General features: G+C 38.4%; 1 protein-coding gene across 1 annotated transcript; it reads left to right on the top strand.

The window, feature by feature from the left end:
• Positions 1–8,567: 8,567 nt before the first annotated feature.
• Positions 8,568–14,439, top strand: LOC113013817 (GTPase IMAP family member 8-like). Its single transcript, XM_026155002.1, has 3 exons — positions 8,568–8,704; positions 12,237–13,636; positions 14,399–14,439. The coding sequence occupies exons 1-3, from the start codon at positions 8,568–8,570 to the stop codon at positions 14,437–14,439; spliced, it is 1,578 nt and encodes a 525-aa protein (XP_026010787.1).
• Positions 14,440–20,770: the final 6,331 nt, after the last annotated feature.

Consider the following 20,770-nt stretch of genomic DNA (forward strand, 5'->3'; position numbering starts at 1 on the left):
TGCCGTAGTGGCAGGAGTGGCACACAGGCAAAATGTCCAATAACTGGTGTTGGATTGGGTGTGGTGTGGTTGCAGGCCTTGCTGCTACTGCAGGAGCAATAGGTGGGGGTTATGTAGGATATCGTGAAGCTGATAAAGCAGATTCAATAATGGAGGCAGTTATGAACACAGCTGAGGCTCTTGGTGAACTAGCTGTAGAAGCAGTAAGTACTCTCACAAACACTGAAACAAAACGAAGCACACACCAGATTAAAAGAGATTAACACGTTTCTAAGAAACATGTAAATCTCTAAACTCATTATCACCATTTTATAGCGTCACATTTGGACAGCATTTATCTGTTCTACTGCTTCATAACTTTGCTTTTCTTAGGCTACTTACAATGTCTATATAGGTTTAAAGCTTTTTTGTGTTATTCCAGTATTTCTGTCTTTGCCTTTTTAATTCCTATATTTCCTTTTAGACAATCAAAAACAATTGCTTGTTAATTTTATCTCTTAGTTTTTGGAAAATTTGCTGTGATAATCCTCAGTAAAAAATTTGTCCTGCTAGCTATGGTTTAAGATGGTTTCACTCTTCAGTGTCTGCATACAATAAATGTTGAGTGTTGTACTTGAAGCAGATATTTCCAGGTTGGTTTGCAACTTGTTATGTACAGTATAACCCTATGTTATTGGGTTATGCTGGATTTGTTTTCTCATTCCTGAATAAATAAAGTTTTGTATTTTTTAAAAATATTCTGTCCTTGGAGTCACTAGTAGAATAATACATTAGTTCACAGATTTGTTTTTAAAGTTACAGTTAAAATAGTGAAGGGTTAGAAATACCATTAAGCCCTAGTAATGAGAGCAGTTGGGGTAATATTAATTGGTGTTGGATTGAGTGTAGCTGTAGGCATTGCTGCAGGAGCAATAGGTAGCGATTGCATAGCATACCAGGAAGCTGATAAAAGCAGATTCAATAATGGTGGTGGATAGAAAACGAAACACACCCATGATTAAATGAGATTAAACTTGTTTTCTAAGATACCATGTAATGCTCTAAACTCATTAGCATCAATGTAATTGTGTCACATTTGGACAGCATATATCTGTTCTACTGCTTGATTAAATAGGTTAAAGAGTTGCTTTAATATTTTATTTATATTTCGGTCATGGTGTTTTTAGTCATACAGTTCTTTTTAGCCAATCAAAAATGATTGCTTGTGAATTTTATCTGTTATTTTGTGGCAGATTTGCTGTGATAATCCTTAGTAATACATTTGTAATACATTTGTAATACATTTGCTGGGTGCGGTTTAAATTGGTTTCATTCTTCAGTGTCTGTATACAATAAATTTTGAGTGTCGTACTTTCAGAAGATATTTCCAGGTTGGTTTGTAACTTCTGTGTGTGTACAATATAGCCCCTTGTCCATTGAGTCTTCCACTGTAGCTATTTATATCCTCAGTGTGACTTCTGTTTATATTGATGGACTTTGTTTTCTGTTGCTGACTAAATGAAGTTTTGCTTTCTGTTTAATAATTCTGTCCTTGTCACTAGTACATTAATTAGTACATTAATACATTAGTCATGACTTATTATAAACATTCATAATAGGCATATCAGTTATGTGTGATGGCAGAACGTTGTATCTGTGAGGCAACAGTGTTGTGATCAAAACTTTTGGCAGTGGCAAAAACTTCATACATGTGCTTCATCCACGAGATAATTAAAAAAAAAACACATCCAGATGTGCAGAAACAACTTTTTTGAATTGTTCAAAATAGTTATGAACAATAATAAATATTTCATTAGTTTCAAATACTTTTATTGGAGGTTAATGGATGTTCTAAAATAGAGGACATGCAGAGGGTTGGTGTGACAGAGGAGGATGCTAGGGATGCTAGGAGGCAGATGAACTGCTGTGATGACCCCTAAAAGCAGCCGAAAGGCTGCATTTTGCTCAATGCCAAAAGGACATCGTTATTCCACAGCACAAACCAGAGAAAGGAGTGGGTTTCAGAACATCAGGCTTTCTATGTGAAAGCAGCTTAATACTTTTTTCGTGTGAAATAAGTAAGAACTAGTAACTGGCATAAATGCCACCTTGGCTCGTCTGTGTCCAAAGTAATTTGAACCCAGGACAGCTCACATATGTGGACATATCCAAGTATCCAACTCAGAGGGTGTAACATATACAGGGTGGGCCATTTATATGGATATACCATAAGAAAATGGGAATGGTTGGTGATATTAAAGTCCTGTTTGTGGCACATTAGTATATGTGAGGGGGCAAACTTTTGCTTTTTCAGTAGGAAGAGGGCCATGTGACACATCAAACTTATTGGTAATGTCACAAGAAAAACAATGATGTTCTTGGTTTCAACGTAACTTTATTCTTTCATGAGTTATTTACAAGTTTCTGACCACCTATAAAATGTGTTCAATGTGCTGCCCGTTGTGTTGGATTGTCAATGCAACCCTTTTCTCCCACTCTTCACACACTAATAGCAACACCGCAGGAGAAATGCCAGCACAGGCATCCAGTATCCGTAGTTTCAGGTGCTGCACATCTCGTATCTGCACATCTTCACACCACAGACAATTGCCTTCAGATGACCCCAAAGATAAAAGTCTAAGGGGGTCAGATCGGGAGACCTTGGGGGCCATTCAACTGGCCTTGCTGGAAAAACTCAGGGAACGTGCCAGCTTCAGTGCATAAAGAGGGAAACACATCATCATGTAGCATTTTCAAATATCCAGTGGCCTTGAGGTTTCCATTGATGAAGAATGGACCCACTATCGTTGTACCCCATATACCACCACACCAAACCATCACTTTTGTTGTTCCAACAGTCTTGGAGGGATCCATCCAATGTGGGTTAGTGTCAGACCAATAGCAGTGGTTTTGTTTGTTAACTTCATGTTGTGGAAGTTTTCCATTAATTAAAGCCTGCAGACAAGCGGTGAGCGGTAGCTAACATTCTTTAATCAAAGCACAAAGAACAGACAACCAAGTTGGTGGAGAGCCTACATGACCTACATGACCATGCTAGTCTCACCTGAACCTAGCATGGCTCTCAATTAAATACCTTCTTCAGGAACGAAAGGCAGTACACAGCCGTTTCACACCTTAAGGTTCACACTCCCTTGCTACCTCCCAAAGTCATCAAAGAGACAAAAGATTCTTCCTGTGGAGTTGTCTGCTTCCCCCAACTTCCTTACTAGACCCCCACCATTTGGCTTACTGTATGAGTGTGAGACATGTTAAAATCCAGTGGCACCAAGGCATTATACAATAAAATAATGTGATTAATACATAAGTAAAAGAAATTCCTATACACTTCACCATTCACATAAAAGTTTGCCTCATCACTGAACAAAATCTTCTGCGTGAACTGAGGGTCCTGTTCCAATTTTTGTTTTGTTCATTCTGCAAATTCTGTGCGCCGATCTGGGTCGACCTCATTGAGATGCTGCAGTAGCTGGAGTTTGTAAGGGTGCCGTTTGTGAGTAGCTAATATCCACTGAAGGGATATTCGACTAATGCTACTCTCCAGTGCAATGCTGCGAGTGCTACGCTGTGGGCTCTTGCTGAATGAAGCTACGACAGCCACTGATGTTTCTTCATTAGTGAAAGTTTTCTTGCATCCACATTTTGACAAATCCAACACTGAACCAGTTTAACGAAACTTAGCAAGCAGTTTGCTAACTGTAGCATGGGAGATGGGTGGTCTCGTAGGGTGTCTTGCATTGAAATCTGCTGCAATGACCCGGTTACTGCGTTCACCAGATATCAACACGATTTTGATCCGCTCCTCACATGTTAACCTCTTCGACATGTCAATGGCTGCGAACAAAGAGAAACTTGTAAATAACTCATGAAAGAATAAAGTTATGTTGAAATCAAGCACACCAGTGTTTTTCTTGTGACATTACCAATAAGTTTGATGTGTCACATGGCCCTCTTCCTGTTGAAAAAACAAAAGTTGTATCCAAGATGGCCGACTTCTAAATGGCCACCATGGTCACCACCCATCTTGAGGAGTTTGCCCCCTCACATATACTAATGTGCCACAAACAGGACTTTAATATCACCAACCATTCCCATGTTATTACAGTGTATCTATAGAAATGGCCCACCGTGTACAGTCATATATCAGTGAAATACTCCCCCTAATGGTATAGTATTGTATGAGCTATTACTTTCATTACTGAAGGATTACCAGACCAAACATTCTCCGTGACATTTCAGTATTTTCTGAGTTTTCCCTTAATTAGACTCATGTTGGCTACAAACACCTGTTGTTTTGTTTATGTTCACATTTTCCTGCCAAAGCAGGAAATGTGTATTTCCGCTACACCTTAACAAACCCTTTATTTTGTTTATAGTGTACATAAACTCCATCCACCTTTAATAACTTGCTACCAACTGAGATCAAAATAATTCTGAGTTTTAACAGCAGTACTGTAAAGATTTTGTTTGTCTGCAAGGATAAAGAGGGTGCAAGAATATGCATGTAAGTCACATTCATCCAAAGTAATTTCAATGAAAGCAGAACTACACACAGAAAATAAAGTCCTTTACGTCTTCTTTAGGCACACTGGATTTAACTCTGGACAGCAGTACTCCCCATCCAAGACTGGAAAACTATGGTGTTGTATGGTGTTGTATGGTGTTGTGACTAGATGTTACAGTCCCTGATAATTCATCGCTTCAAATGGAGAAAATCTTGAGGGATGGCAGCCAAGAAACTTTACCAGCAGGACACATCGTTTGGTCTTTTACCCAAGCTAATCTGCCATTTTTTCTTCCTTGGTTAGGTTAATTCATCAACTTGCCCAGGTTTCAGATTATGTTTGTTTTTGTCAAGGACCAAATAAATAGACTGTTGATTGAAAGATGCCACAAAACCGGAAGCTTTTTTTTCTTTTCTTTCTACACGTGGCTGCTCCTTAACGCTATCCAGCTAGAGGACTGCATTACGGGTGTGTCTAAACATTAAACATCTTAAGTGTGTGGAAAATTATTATGGTATTTATATTATGACTTAATGTTTCCTTTAAAGTAGCTATGTTCCAATGTGCCTTTTTAAAGCATTTTTTTGGCCTTTTAATAGCTTAATTTGCTATTATTCATATAGTCCAACCAATTCATTCCACTTTGTGGTTTTTGGTCATATAGTTAATACTGAAGTTAGCTGGATAAATTTAACATTCATTTATTACTCATATTGCTTTAACATGTGTGAATTGGTGGGTGCAACTGCTAAAAATTAAACGTTAGCCATTTTGACATGACATTGTAATTGACTAAAGATTTTGCCAGTGACATTACTTAAGTAATTTCTGTATTTATCCACGATTTCATGTTAAAATGTCAGGTGTACAGTTGGTTGTAGTTAGTAATGTAGGTACTGTTTTAAACTAGTACCTAAACATTCTGCTAATCTGTTCAACTGCTTTTTATTATGACTGTATTTTAAGTTGTTTTTCTTTTCTTTTTTTTCTCCCTCCTACTTAGTATCATGCCCAAACTGAAGAACGGTGTCTGCTTCAGGACAAACAAGATAAAAGTAACACGGAAAACAGTCAATGGTGTAAAATTTTTATATCTACAAATCCTCGCCTCCCAACTTAAGTCAGACAGATTCACCTGTCCCCACACCAGTCACACCACTGGCTGAGAATATGGATAATGTGACTTGCAACACATTTGGTGAAGAGACAGCATGCAAAGACAAAAGAACTCAGCCTGTGGGATTCACTGAAACATCAAATTTTGCAAGTGTCACATATATTCTCAGCACTATCCAAAAACATTTGCACTATTTGCAAAGAACATGGAGAAATAAACGTGTATATTGCAAAACCTGTATTAGGAAAACACACAAAAATTCCACCTCCCAGAGAAGTGGAATGTAAGTAGCTAATTACTACTTATATTCATAAATGTTTTTTTCTTTTAAAATAGTTCATAATTACTCAAAATAGATATTATCTTTGCTGGAGGTTTTTGTGTGTGTGTTCCCATATTACTTGTCTCTCAACAGGAAACCTACTATGAGAAGGCTTGGCTTGAGTTAGAGCTACATTTACCAGAGGATCACAGTACCCATGCAGTATACACAAGAGAGATAAAAAATTTGTGAACACAGATTTGTTCTTAGAGATTTATTACTTAATGCCATACTATTTTGGTATAATTTTAAAATGAAATATTTGTCATTTAGATGCCAATGTAATGAATGCATTAAGCTCATGGGGCCTGAGGTCAAGTTTAGGATGTATTTTTTATTTCTCCAAGATATTTCAGATTGGTAGTATTTAATAAGTAGAAAACGTAAGAATTATCATTGAATAGTGTTTTTTGCATTTATTTATTTATATATGTTTGGACTGGCAACGATGGAAAAGATTAGAAATTAGTACATTACAGGCACAGCTCAGGTTTGAAAGTTTCAGAGGTGAGGCTGAGACAGTTTGTACATGTGCACAGAGGGTTCGTGGATATATTGGAAAGCGGATGATGAAGATGGAGTTACCATCACCACCATGTCTCCATATGTGGGCAGTGGGTCTTAGGAGGTTAATAAAAACAAATGTTGAATGACTTCTTATCTTCCCCCTTTTTTAGGTCAGCTATGCAATTGTAGAGTTGCTTTGTTGTGTGAACCCGAAGCTTGTACTCTATTAAAGCATTGGCTTTACACCGCCTTATGGTCCCAAAAATACGGTACTTCTTGTCTTTAGATTCTGTTCCAAGATGAAAGAGGAATTATGTCATTAAACTGGTTAAACTCAACCAGCTCAGGTAGGACACATTTCTATTTAAGGTCCTGCAACAGCCTCATATGCATTAAACTATATTTAGTGTTTTACCATTGAAAGTTCTAGTCACAAGAGTTAACATTTCAACACTACTTAGCACTACTTAGTTATGTAGACTATATGATTGTAAAACCTTGCTATTAGTTTTTCATGCGCATTTTTAAATGTAGACCCCTGAATCACTCAGGGCAGATGAAACATAGCAGAGTGAAGCTGACCCCCCACCCACTTGAAACGTAAAGGCAAATAGGCAGAGCGGTTAGTGCTACGTTTGTGCAGATTTGTGGAGGTAAAATTAGCGTTTGTGCTGCTACGGTTTCCGAGATATTAAACTTTATTTTATAGGTCATTCAAAGGTCACCATCCCCCCAGACTGCTCCAAAACGGGCCAAAATGGTCTACTTTTTTAGTGCTACGTTTGTGCTGATTTGTGCAGGTAAAATTAACATTTGTTATGGTTTACTGCTGAAAAATGTCTTTTTCAAATGACCTTTCACTTTGTGTGTTCACTTGTTCAATAAAGTTCTGTTAAAAAAAACCCTCTCAGCTAAATTTGTAATGAGTGTATTTTTTTTTTACTTCAATTTCTTTACTTCAATCACTTTTTGTTCATAAAACCACGATGCAAAAACTTTATTGAAAACTAGATTTGAACATTTTACACTCCCATGAACACTTTGAGAAACGAACAAGCTAGCAGTCTTTTGCATCAAATACACATTTTCTGGCAGAAAAAAACTATTATTTGGCATTACTGTGTCTGAAGGATTCTTAGAACAGCGTTCATCTGATTTCTGAACAAGGTAAGCTTACCTTTAAAATACTGAGGTTTTAGTTACTGAGTTAATACATGATATAGCTAACTGTCTGGATCAAAAGGATTTTTTTTCAATGTTAAACATTTTCAAAAATGTCCAAGAAAAAAGTTTCTAAAGCACTTTAAAACATGTAGCACACTGGACTAAAGTGCTGTACAGTACATGGGTTAAATACTCAGACTCAATTTAATAAACTCACAAATTCAATAGCTCCATCTTAAAAACAATAATTCCACAAAATATGAAAGTGTAGATTGGTGGAGAGCTTGGGGGAGGGGTTGCTCCTGGCTGTATATATAGTTCAGAAATCACGTTTTGCTCCATCATAATCATAGTGTATTTTTCTTTTTAGATGCCTCAAAAGCCATCTGTAGACAAGGTTTCCATTTTTGCAGTTCTTTGCAATTCAAAAGAGGCCATAGTCCAAAATGGCAAAATAGCCACTCCAGCTGCATCAGTCTGGAAAGAGCTGAGTCAGCAGCTAGAAGACAAGATGTCAGCAAAGGCCCTGTACACTTTTGTGAAGCTAAATAGACACAACATCTGGTCAGCTTTGGAAATCAGTGATCAGGAAAGTAATAGTGAAGGAGAGTTAGATTCACATTGCATTTCTCCTGGACAAGAAAACTGTCAAGCTTTTGAACTAGAAGTCCCTTTTGAGGACTGGGTTAAATTTATTCCTGAAAAGGTTGAATACAATGACAAGTTTTCTCCTACCCAAAAAAGGGAATACACAATTTTGAAACCTGGCACTTGGACTCATATCATCAACGATCTTATATGGAAGAAGATCAAAAATACATGTACACTTGTGTTCCGTAGAGCAAAGGTCCATCCAATTGTCAACAATAATTATCTGGACATCAGAGGCGACTGTAAGGAGTGTCATGGGCAGTTATAAATGTCATGTGACAGACAGCCAGCAATTAATAGTCCAATGGTGCTCCAGTGTTTCATGAGAAATACAGATTTCTCCCTGCACACTGTCCACTCCAAGCGGTTCATGTCTGGAAACCTGGGTGAACAGATCGCTAAAGAGCTGTGTGAGGGCAGAATGGAACCAGCTGTATGGAGGTCAGATCTGATGGATGTTGGAGATCCTGAGCCAAGCCACCTTCCAAATTTGGCCACTCTGCGAAAAGCCAAACAAGAGAGAAAAGACTTGGAATTAGGAGATAAGGACCCCATTGCATCTCTGCAATTGCTAAAATATAGTGTTCCTCACAGTGGTATCATCCGAGATATTGGACTGGACAAGTTTTTCTGTCACTACTGGAGTCAAACACAGATGCATGTTTATAAGACATTGTCAAAAAAATCTCCCCCAACTGTGTGTTTTGATGCAACCAGTTCAGTTGTGAAAAAACTGCTGAGACCAAATTTCCACCCTAATTTACGAATAAATTCTTTACAAATCCTACCATGTGAATTCATGGATATTTTTTTTCACATTCTGTCTCTCACAGTTGAAGTGTACCTCTGGTGCAAATTACTGACCTCTGTCATCATTTTAAGTGGGGGAACTTGCACAATCAGTGGCTGACTAAGTACTTTTTTGCCCCACTGTACATGTATGAATGTCTGTGCAAGTCTTTATATCACATGGTCCTGGGTCTTTGAGCCAGATTATGAGTTTGTGTTGTGACTCATTCTTTTGGATTCAAGAGATTTTCATATTCTAGTTCTGTATTAGTTGGTCTTTACTTTTGTATTTTCTGCATCTAATTTCATTCTGTTAGTCCATCCTAGTTTCATCTCAGTGTTTTGTGCCTGTGCCTGTGCGTTTTACTCCTTGGTCTCACCTAGTTCATCATGTCTCCATGTCTCTCCTCTGTCCCAATGTCAGGTTCACGTGTCTTAGTTTGTATGTGTCTGTGTGTGTGTACTTCCTTTTTTATTTTGATAGTCTCCCATCTTGTGTGTTTTATATTCAGTTTTGCTTCACCCTGATTCCTCCAGGTTCTGTGTTCCCCATGTGTGTCCACTCTGACCTGATCTCCTCCTGTGTGCTGTTTGTGTCGCCCTCTGTTCTGTCACGTTATAATTATACTCGTGGAGCTGAAAGTTTTCCTCTCTTTCGTCCACTTTTGTCTCTATGCAACGTTACTCTGCCCCGCCTCACTCCTTCACTGAACACAACTCCCCATCCCCCATCGCTTCACCTGCAGGCAGCAACAAGATAGACACGGCAGCTATCAAAGAGGAGCTGGTCGGTAAAAGAAAACATTTGGACATTACTATTTTAGTGCTGGTAGCGTTAAGCTCGTTAAAATGACGTTAATGCTACATTTTGACTGCACAATTGTGAGCTTTTTTTATGCACAAAAACAACATTGTTTTATTTTATTTATGGAGCATTACTATTTAATAAATGCTGATAATTTATTTCTGAGTTGTTTTTTTCATGTACATCTACGCTGGATGTTAATAAAAGTGCCTGTGTGAGATCTGGGACACAGCTTTGACTAAGAACTCTCTTTTTGTTCTTACTTTATGGCTTTAAAAAAAGCTTGAGATATATATCGTGTATCACCATCCAGCTAAATAATATCGAGATATGAATTTTAGGCCATATGTAACGTAACATTATGTAACATGCTATGCTCTTCAGTTGTACAGAGTGGAGGCTAGATTTGGCTGTGTGATATGTTACAGAGAAAGTATTTGCCTAGCTTCTGGGCGTTGCCCTGGATGCCTGGTCAGATATCATACCCTTGATATGCTCTTTCTTTGATTTATTAAAAAGCCACCGTGGGCAGCATGGTGGTTAGCACTGTTGCCTCACAGCAAGAAGGTCCTGAGTTTGCATGTTCTCCCCGTGTTTGTGTGGGTTCTCCATGCAGTTAGAGGGGTTAGGTTAATTGGAAACACTAAATTGCCCATAGGTGTGAATGTGAGTGTGCTTGGTTGTCTCTGTCTATGTGTCAGCCCTGCAACAGACTGGCGACCTCTCCATGGTGTACCGTGCCTCTCGCCCTAAAACACCTGGGATAGGCTCCAGTGACCCTGAAAAGGATAAGCAGTAGCAAATGGATGGATGGATATTCAAAAGCCAAACAGAAATATGATGACATGGAAAATAAGAATTTAAACCCTCAGCTGGCATATATAATGCCGATTTTCATTCAGGGTGGCACAAGCCACTGTACTCCTAGTTTGAGTCACAAAGTTAATGTCCCAGACAGGGTCTTCATGCAGGTTTGTGAAAGCAATAGAAACATCAATATTAAATACGGAGTCTGTGATTAACTGTCAATACTCAGATCTCCACAATTACATAGGCTAAAAAACTAGGATTTGAGATTAGCTCTCCTTTTTTCTTCAATACACCAAACACAAAATATGAACTCTTCTTTCATACAAAAGTAATTCAACTTGAATCACATGTAACTAACAACTAGCTGTTCCTGTGTCCTTCTCACCTTTCTGCCCCACTTCTCAGACACGTTTCCACACGTTCCAACACTGCAGAGCGATAAAGAGGAAACTGCTGAGCAGCAGAACATCAGCAGAGCCACAAAATCACACATCAATTGCCAATAAAAGACAGACATGGCCAGCAAACACACTAGTCCTGGTGAGTACATTTAAAAATACTAATCTATAACATTAATTTTATATAAAGGCAAATAAAAGTCAACAGCCACTTATTAAACCAAACATGTATCAGATTCTAGTCATTATTTTAATTTATGTCCTTGTTTGATCTATCCCTTTAACAATTTCTCTTTGTTATTACTACTTTTAATGGTACTTTGTACACTGTGATTCAAATCAGAATTTTAGTCTACAAATCCAAAAGCTGGTTCATGAAATGCCCAACATGAACATCAACTCTCAAAAGTTAAAAGAAAAGTTTGACTGAAAAGTTATTTTCTTTTATTAAAGCTTAGAGTCGGGAAGAACGTAGGAACAGAATTGTTTTTCAATTAATGTCATCTGGAGTTTCTTGATGACACGAGAAGTGGGAAAAAAAAGATTTGAACAGTTTTTCTACAAAACTACAGAGGAACAAAAGAAGCAAGGTGTTTTCTTGTTCGTCTCCTTCAACATTTGTTCTGTTCACTAATAAACATGATTCTTTACCCCGCTTCAGATTAATGGTCCACTTATCAAATCTACCAAGACTTTATTTCTTCGTTTGATCCAATTTCATCCAATTCCAAAATATTTGTAAAATCTAAATAAAGCCAGATTGCAATGATTAGAAAATCTAACACCCAGATTTTATTTACAATAGAACATAGAAAACACATCAAATATTGAAACTGAGAAAATTACAGTATCTGTGTGCCTTTTCTTTATTTAATTTGATGTAACAGGGGTGACAGAAGTCAGGCACCTACTGGTTTGGAGTCTCTAAACAGTTAAATATTACTATACTGTAGGTATCATCATATATGGCGCACATGAAGAGGAAGTCATACAGAGGTTGAAGGGTGAGGGAGAGATGGTGTCTTGACATCATGATCTATAATAATTGACACAGTAAGAAGGTTACTGGTTCAAATCCTTCTGGGATCTTTTTATTTTTTTCCTGGAGTTTGCATGGGTTTTCTACTTCCCAGCTTCCTTCAGCAGTCCAGAGACACACTTGACATAATAGAAAATACACACTCACATGTGCTGGGAAGAGTGCATCAGGAAACACCATCTTAGGAGAAAAAGCTTTTAAAGCCGCAGCAGGTTTTTCTGTAGTAACGTCAAAGTGTCAGAAGGAAACAGGTCTGTTTGATGGTCAAAAACTGGCTGTAATTGATACTCCAGGTTTATTTGACACCAGAAAAACTGAAGAGGAGGTGAAGAGAGAGATCAGTAGCTGCATCAACCTTGCTGCTCCTGGTCCTCATGTGTTCCTGGTTGTGATTCAGGCCAACAGATTCACAGAAGAAGAACAAAAAACTGTCAAAATCATTCAGAATATGTTTGGAGAACAGTCAGCAAGTTACACTATGGTCTTGTTCACCTGTGGTGACAATCTGGAGAGAGATGAAGTCACCATAAAAAACTTGATCCATGATCATGAAACTCTCTCTGACTTCATCAGTCAGTGTGGTGGAGGATATCATGTCTTTAACAACACAGTCAAAAATCCCTTTCAGGTCAGAGAGCTGCTGAAGAAGATTAACACAATGATTGCGAGAAATGGAGGAGAGTACTACACCAATGAAATGTTCAGAGAAGCTCAGAGAGTCATGAACAAACCAGAAGCCGACCTCAGGATTGTTCTTGTTGGGAAAACCAAAGTTGGGAAGAGTGCAGCAGGAAACATCATCTTAAAGGCAAAAGTATTTAGATCAACATCCTCCTCTTCCTCTGTAACATCAGTGTGTCAGAAGGAAACATGTCAGTTTGAAGGTAAAACACTAGCTGTAGTTGATACTCCAGGTCTGTATGAAACTAAACTAACTAAAGAGGAGGTGAAGAGAGAGATTGTTAGATGCATCTCCTTTGCTGCTCCTGGTCCTCATGTGTTCCTGGTTGTGATCCAACTAAACAGATTCACCAAAGAAGAACAAAAAACTGTGAAAATCATTCAGAAGATATTTGGTGAACAAGCAGCTGATTACACAATGGCCTTGGTAATCCATGAAGATGATGAGAATAAAGACACCATAGAAGAAGCAATCAAACATCCAGATCTCAAAGACTTTATCAGTCAGTGCCGTGGAGGATATCATGTTTTTAACAGCAGAAACAAGGATCCCTCTGAGGTGCTGAAGGAAATCAACAATCTGACTGAAAGAAAAGGAGGATGCTACACCACCAATATGTTTGAAGAGGCAGAGAAAGCCATAAAAACAGAGATGGAACAACTTCAGAAAGAAAAGCCAGAGATGACGGCCAAAGAAGCAAGATACAAAGCAGAAAGAAGGAACGAGGTTACTCAGGGGAATTGGGATGCCATTATTGGTGGAACTGCTGCAAAAGTTAGTGCTGGAGTTGCTACTGCTGTTGGTGCTGCAGTTGGTGTTGGAGTTGGATTTTTTGCTCAAGGAGTGAAAGGTATAGGAGGTGCAGGGTCGGCTGGATTTGCATCAGGAGCTGCAGTGGATTTCGCATTAAAAACTACAATTTTTAAATTGAAATTGGGGGATTGTGTTACACAGTAATACTCAGTGGAAGTCAACATTTAGAGTGGGGCAAAAAAGTATTTGGCAGCCACCGATTGTGCCAGTTCTCCCACTGAAAAAGATGAGAGAGGCCTGTAATTTTCATCATAGGTATACCTCAACTGTAAAGAACAAAATGAGAAAAAAAAACTAAAAATCACATTGTCTTTTTAAAGAATTTATTTGGAAAATAAGTATTTGGTCAATAACAAAAGTTGATCTTAATACTTTGTTATATGCCCTTTGTTGGCAATGACAGTGGTCAAACGTTTTCTATAGTCTTCACAAGGTTTTCACAGACTGTTGTTGGTATTTGGGCCAATTTGTCCATGCAGATCTCCTCAAGAGCAGTGATGTTTTGGGGCTGTCGCTGGGCAACACAGACTTTCAACTCCCTCCACAGATTCTCTATTGGATTGAGGTCTGGAGACTGGCTAGGCTACTCCAGAACCTTGAAATGCTTTTTAAAAGCCACTCCTTCATTGGCCTGTCCCCTTTGCAGAAAAACAGCCCCAAAGCATGATTTTTCCACCCCCATGCTTCACAGTGGGTATGGTGTTCTTGGGATGCAACTCAGCATTCTTCCCCCTCCAAACATGGCAAGTGGCGTTTATACCACATAACATTCTCGCGGGTTTTGTCCCTGTGGCCTTAGACAGCTCTCTGGTCTTGGCAATAGTGGAGGTTGGAGTCTGACTGTTTGAAGGTGTGGAGATGTGTCTTACTGATAACAAGTGGAGGATAGAAGAGCTTCTTAAAGAAGAAGTAACAGGTCTGTGAGGGACAGAATTCTCGCTTGTTTGTGGGTGCTAAATACTTATTTTCTGCACCATTATACAAATAATGGCTCGTCTTTTGACACGTACTAAAAGATGTGAACACATTTCCCCGGTACTTACCTCCCTTCATTGGCTCCCTGTCCGCTTCAGAATTAATTTAAAAATTTTATTGTTGACTTACAAAGCCCTGAATGGACAGGCTCCCGGGTATTTGTATGACCTCTTGCAGACTTATACCCCCCTTAGATCTCTTAGATCAAGTGATCTTTTGCTTTTAGCTGTACCAAGGTCGAGGCTGGTTCATAGAGGCGATCAAGCACCTAAGCTGTGGAATAATTTACCCCTACACATCAGACAGGCTCCTACTGTCAATCTTTTTGAATCTTATCTTAAAACGCATTTTTATTAACTGGCTTTTAATACAGCATGAGAGTTATTTGTTATTTGTTAATTCATATTTGGTGTTTGCTTTTAATACTCTAAGTTGTTTTATTATGTATGTTGTATTCTTGTACAGCACTTTGGTCAACGCTCCTGTTGTAATTAAATGTGCTATATAAATAATTAAACTATAACTATAACTATAAATAAATTATTTAAAAATCATAAAATGTGATATCCTGGGTTTCTTTTTTACATTCTGTCTCTCACAGTTGAAGTGAACCTATGCAGAAAATTACAGGCCTCTCTCATCTTTTTAAGTGGGACAGCAATCTGTGTCTCCCAAATACTTTTTTGCCCCAATGTATCATCAGCTGGTAAACAAGGAATTAAATGAAAAATAATAACAGTAATAGTGTGAACCTTTTTTCAGTATGTGTTAGAAAGAGAAACAGAATATATTGTGGCGCGCTTATACAAGGAGGAGACAGAGGTGTCCTTTGGTCTTGCTTCCCGCGAGTTAGCCAGGGAGCAGAAACAGCACACAGCATCAAAAAGGCGTTCTCTCCACCCAGAAACACACAGTCGCAGAGAGAGAGAGCGCGCTACCTGTAACCATGGCAACATAACGCTGCCGCCTGGAACAACAGAACATAGCTGTCATGACCCCAAACAGCCCTGACCCGCTACAATATGTTACCCAAAGAAGAAGGACATGAAGCTGAAAGAAACAATCAGTTCTTTGGGACAGCTGCGTTTTTGTGATCATTTAGCAGTAACTTAAGGACAAATTATCATAAAGACAGAAGAACATAACCACAGCATAGCATAACTGTCTTTATAAGTCTCTTTTTTAATTTTTTTATGTGAAATATAATCTTCAATAACATCGTTTTTGTTCGTTTGCTGAATAGAAACATGTTAATCAACACTGATTATTAGCCTACTTGTAATGATTGGGGGAATTTGAATTTTGAATTCTACTTTGTACATAATCTGACAGACTTATTGGTTTAATGTGTCTTGAAGCTGTGGTCTCACATTTAGTTTGATCTCCTGAATAATGTATCATTAATAAAACAGATTAAATGTATTGATGGGGGGGGGGGGGGGGGGGGGGTTCTTGTCTTTACTAATAAAAAAAAACCTGGAATGAATCAGTTTTCTACGGTGGCTGGGAAGTGCAAAGCGCAACAAATTAAAAAACGGCAACAAATTTAAAATCCGCAACAAATTAAAAATCCACAACAAATTAAAAAACCACAACAAATTAAAAAACCGCAACAAATTAAAAATCCGCAACAAATTAAAAATCCACAACAAATTAAAAAACCACAACAAATTAAAAATCCGCAACAAATTAAAAATCCACAACAAATTAAAAAACCGCAACAAATTAAAAAACCGCAACAAATTAAAAATCCACAACAAATTAAAAAACCGCAACAAATTAAAAATCCTTGACGGAAAGGGATTGTCTGAAATACCGGAAGTCGAGAGTGATGTCACGCGAGGGGGCGTGGCCAGGATTTTTGGTTGAGGCGCCATGTTTCTGGGCCGAACAAAGCGCTAGCGAAAGAGGAGCGAAAGTACACGGATAACACCAGCTATGGTTCGTACTTGCTGTGCGGTCGGTTGTAAAGTTAGATAGCACGACCGGCAAGGGAATAAGGTTGAAAATGGTTTATCTTTTCATTCTTTCCCCACCTGGAAGCAACATGAGGCAGCTCATGTATCGGATGTTACCAAAAGAAGGCGTCTAGTCTGGATAGCAGCTGTGAGACCAGCTGATATCCAGTTCTCTTCCATCTCCAAATATCTGTTGGTGTGCTCCAGACATTTTCATTCCGGTAAGTTATAGATATGTTCATATCACTCTTTATCGGTCTTTTAAGTCTGACATCACTAGCCGTGTCTTGGCTCAAACTCCCAAGAGCACCTGCAGGTCCATAAATCACACGATCACTGTGGCATCACTGAGTGTTGAAAAACTATCTAAAGTCTTTCATCTGTAATAAAATGATCAGCGTTCTGCTCTACCATGTGTAACAATTGAGTTTATCATCCAGGCATCCATGAAAACGAAATTAGCAGGAAGTTAGCTCACTAGATTCCATCTAAATACAATATAGCATGTCCTAACTGAGGGATTTTGGAAACAAAGTCAAACGTACAGCTCTGCTATCACTTCCAACATAAATGAAGACAGAAAATTAAACAGCAGTGACGTTTGTAGGGTACTGAAGTTTGGCTAGCTGGTGTAAAACGATGTGCTACGTGACCGTTAGCGACACAGCTATGTTAGCATAATATAAACACTAACTTTTTCCACTTGATAAAAGTTATCGTGAGGATTCTCGGTGGTCAGGAACAAATGTAATCGCATGGCAGGATGCTGTAAACGGACCAAACTTCAGCCAGGAGAACAACTGAGATAATCCATCCACAAGGATGAATAGGATTAGTCATTCATATACTGCTGCATGGGCTGGGCTGTAGCTACATCGTAAGGTTTTAAAAACTGAGCTTTCAAATGATTAGTGGTGATAGAAGCAGTGGGAGGCCAACAGTGGTCACTTACTGTTTTTAGGAGTTTTTTGAGATTAAATAGAAGACAATACAAAACATTAAACATGTTAACAACACAAAACCCATATTAAACGCAGACTACTTCAGGCCTGGAAGCAGGATTTGTCACGCCATCACTTAAAGACCAGATAGCCTATTAGTTTTCTTTTCAATGCACTCTGAGGTCATAGCAAATTAGAAAAAAAAAAAACATCCTAATGAGTGATTTTGTAGAACTACGTGCTATTTATAGACTTGCTAATTATTTGGCATTATTGCAGCAGACCAGCCAATGAAATGGATGAAACATCGTGACTGGGTTCCAGCGCTACACAAGGGACCTGCTTCAAACATACCACCATGCCAATCAGATTACTTCTTCCATGTGAGGGTGAAGAGGTGACCCTTCTGGATAAGATGGTGAAGGTTTGCTGCCGTTTTGATGAACAGTGTGGTAGTAAAACCAGGGGAAAATGAAACTTGCTCCTGTTAAATATTCTTAAGTCTTGTGCTGTATAAATAGCGGTAATTTTTCAGAAGATAAATTGAAGTAATTGATAGTAAATTAAGTAGTGTTAGTAGTGGGTGATATCGTGTAAATGCTGTCATGATTTTGTGTAAACATTTTGTCTTTTATAAACTATAAATGACATGGATTCTACATTGTAACTGATGTGATGTTCTATAATAAAAAAGAGCCAAAAATTTGTTTGTTTCTTTATTGAACTTTTGAACAGTGGTACTCAGTCAGTACATATTCAGTAAATGCAAATTATTTACATGGCAGTGCACTTCAGGCATAAATCTAGACCCTTATATAAAACATTATGGGTCATTCCCACAACCCACAGCTTTACTGTGCTCCAGCAAAGTATCCAATAGCAGTGACAACTCCTCCACAGTAGCAGGTGGGATTTTTCTTTTTTGAGGACGACTCCTTTTACCTGTCAATACGGATGGTCTGTTTATGTTTTGATCCAGAGCCGTTTTTGGGCAGCTGAAGAGGAGAAGTCTATCTTATGGCCAACCTCTGGCTGTATCTTGGTCATATTACCCAGCAAAACCCAGTATGCAGGTTCATCTGTAACAGCCCTTGTGCCACAGATCCGCATTGTTGCTTCTACTTTAAAAAGAAGAACAGCGACATGGCTGCAGGTCTCCACGACTCCGGCCATACAGGTGCAGTGGGCGGCTTCAACCTTCCCTGTGATGCTCACAATGACCCATGGCTGCAATGCTGGTTCATTCAGTCTTTGAGAGTGCAGTACCTGAAACATACAAGTTACTAGTTAATTTAAAGACAAAGACTCTAATGAGCTAAGGCCAACATAAATGTGTTTTATCTACTTTCAAATCCATTTATCATAAATGTAACAAAGTGTTTAGAAAGTTAGCACATACATGTAATTTTCCATTTTTTTATGTATCCATCTATAGAACGCTGCATGTTATATTCCAAATCTGCCTGTTCTCTTTCAGAAACCTGACTTCAGAAAATGAAACTAAAGTATGTAATCACTTTATGGAGAAAGCATAAAGTTTGACTTTAGGTGACAATTATGGACAAGTAATATGATAAGGAGATTCTGCAGGTCATTAATCAATGTATTATAGTAAAAAATGTATTTTTGTGACAAAGGACACAAACACGGAAGCAAGATATGTAATTAGGATTATTTCTAATAAATATGAATAAATAATTGCAATTTCTTTAACCACTGAGAATAACTAAATCCTTCAGGACAATGTCACATCAATGCACTGAACTCACTATGGCTACGTTCACACTGCAGGTCTTAATGCTCAATTCCGATTTTTTTGTCTGCTTGTTCACACTACAAATAAAATGTGACAGCAAACGCGCTCCTTTGTGAACCCTCAAAGTGGCCCACATATGCAAAAGCAGATGTCACACACAACACGCTCTGTTTAGACCCAGACCAAACAGCATTGTTTGACTGATGGCCCTTAAATATAAAGACTTGTTTCAGACTTTGCTTTAAGTTATTTTGTTATTTACATATGGCCTAATAATTATCCTTATTGCCATTTTAGAGAGGAGCGGTGCTTCAAAGGATATGCAGATTTCTGTCAGAATCTGCAGATTATACAGTATAAATAAAATGTTCATGTTGTCTTCCCAACAGTTTCACTAACATCTACACGGGATGGACACGAAGCGCCGTTGTTCCTGACCACCGAGAATCCTCACGATAACTTTTATCAAGTGGAAAAAGTTAGTGTTTATATTATGCTAACATAGCTGTGTCGCTAACGGTCACGTAGCACATCGTTTTACACCAGCTAGCCAAACTTCAGTACCCTACAAACGTCACTGCTGTTTAGTTTTCTGTCTTCATTTATGTTGGAAGTGATAGCAGAGCTGTACGTTTGACTTTGTTTCCAAAATCCCTCAGTTAGGACATGCTATATTGTATTTAGATGGAATCTAGCGAGCTAACTTCCTGCTAATTTCGTTTTCATGGATGCCTGGATGATAAACTCAATTGTTACACATGGTAGAGCAGAACGCTGATCATTTTATTACAGATGAAAGACTTTAGATAGTTTTTCAACACTCAGTGATGCCACAGTGATCGTGTGATTTATGGACCTGCAGGTGCTCTTGGGAGTTTGAGCCAAGACACGGCTAGTGATGTCAGACTTAAAAGACCGATAAAGAGTGATATGAACATATCTATAACTTACCGGAATGAAAATGTCTGGAGCACACCAACAGATATTTGGAGATGGAATCGAACTGGATATCAGCTGGTCTCACAGCTGCTATCCAGACTAGACGCCTTCTTTTGGTAACATCCGATACATGAGCTGCCTCATGTTGCTTCCAGGTGGGGAAAGAATGAAAAGATAAACCATTTTCAACCTTATTCCCTTGCCGGTCGTGCGATCTAACTTTACAACCGACCGCACAGCAAGTATGAACCGTAGCTGGTGTTATCCGTGTACTTTCGCTCCTCTTTCGCTAGCGCTTTGTTCGGCCCAGAAACATGGCGCCTCAACCAAAAATTCTGGCCACGCCCCCTCTCGTGACATCACTCTCCACTTCCGGTATTTCAGACAATCCCTTTCCGTCAAGGATTTTTAATTTGTTGCGGTTTTTTAATTTGTTGTGGATTTTTAATTTGTTGTGGATTTTTAATTTGTTGCGGTTTTTTAATTTGTTGTGGTTTTTTAATTTGTTGCGGTTTTTTAATTTGTTGCGGTTTTTTAATTTGTTGTGGATTTTTAATTTGTTGTGGATTTTTAATTTGTTGCGGATTTTTAATTTGTTGTGG

Source organism: Astatotilapia calliptera, chromosome 3, assembly GCF_900246225.1.
Source record: "Astatotilapia calliptera chromosome 3, fAstCal1.2, whole genome shotgun sequence".
Lineage (NCBI taxonomy): Eukaryota > Metazoa > Chordata > Actinopteri > Cichliformes > Cichlidae > Astatotilapia > Astatotilapia calliptera.

Coding starts and splice junctions, on each gene's coding strand:
- LOC113013817 (XM_026155002.1), top strand. CDS start 8,568: ATGGTGCTCCAGTGTTTCATGAGAAATACAGATTTCTCCCTGCACACT. Junction 8,705..12,236: donor ATGGAACCAGCTGTATGGAG/GTCAGATCTGAT, acceptor TTGACATAATAG/AAAATACACACTCACATGTG. Junction 13,637..14,398: donor TTTTGCTCAAGGAGTGAAAG/GTATAGGAGGTG, acceptor CTGTGGCCTTAG/ACAGCTCTCTGGTCTTGGCA.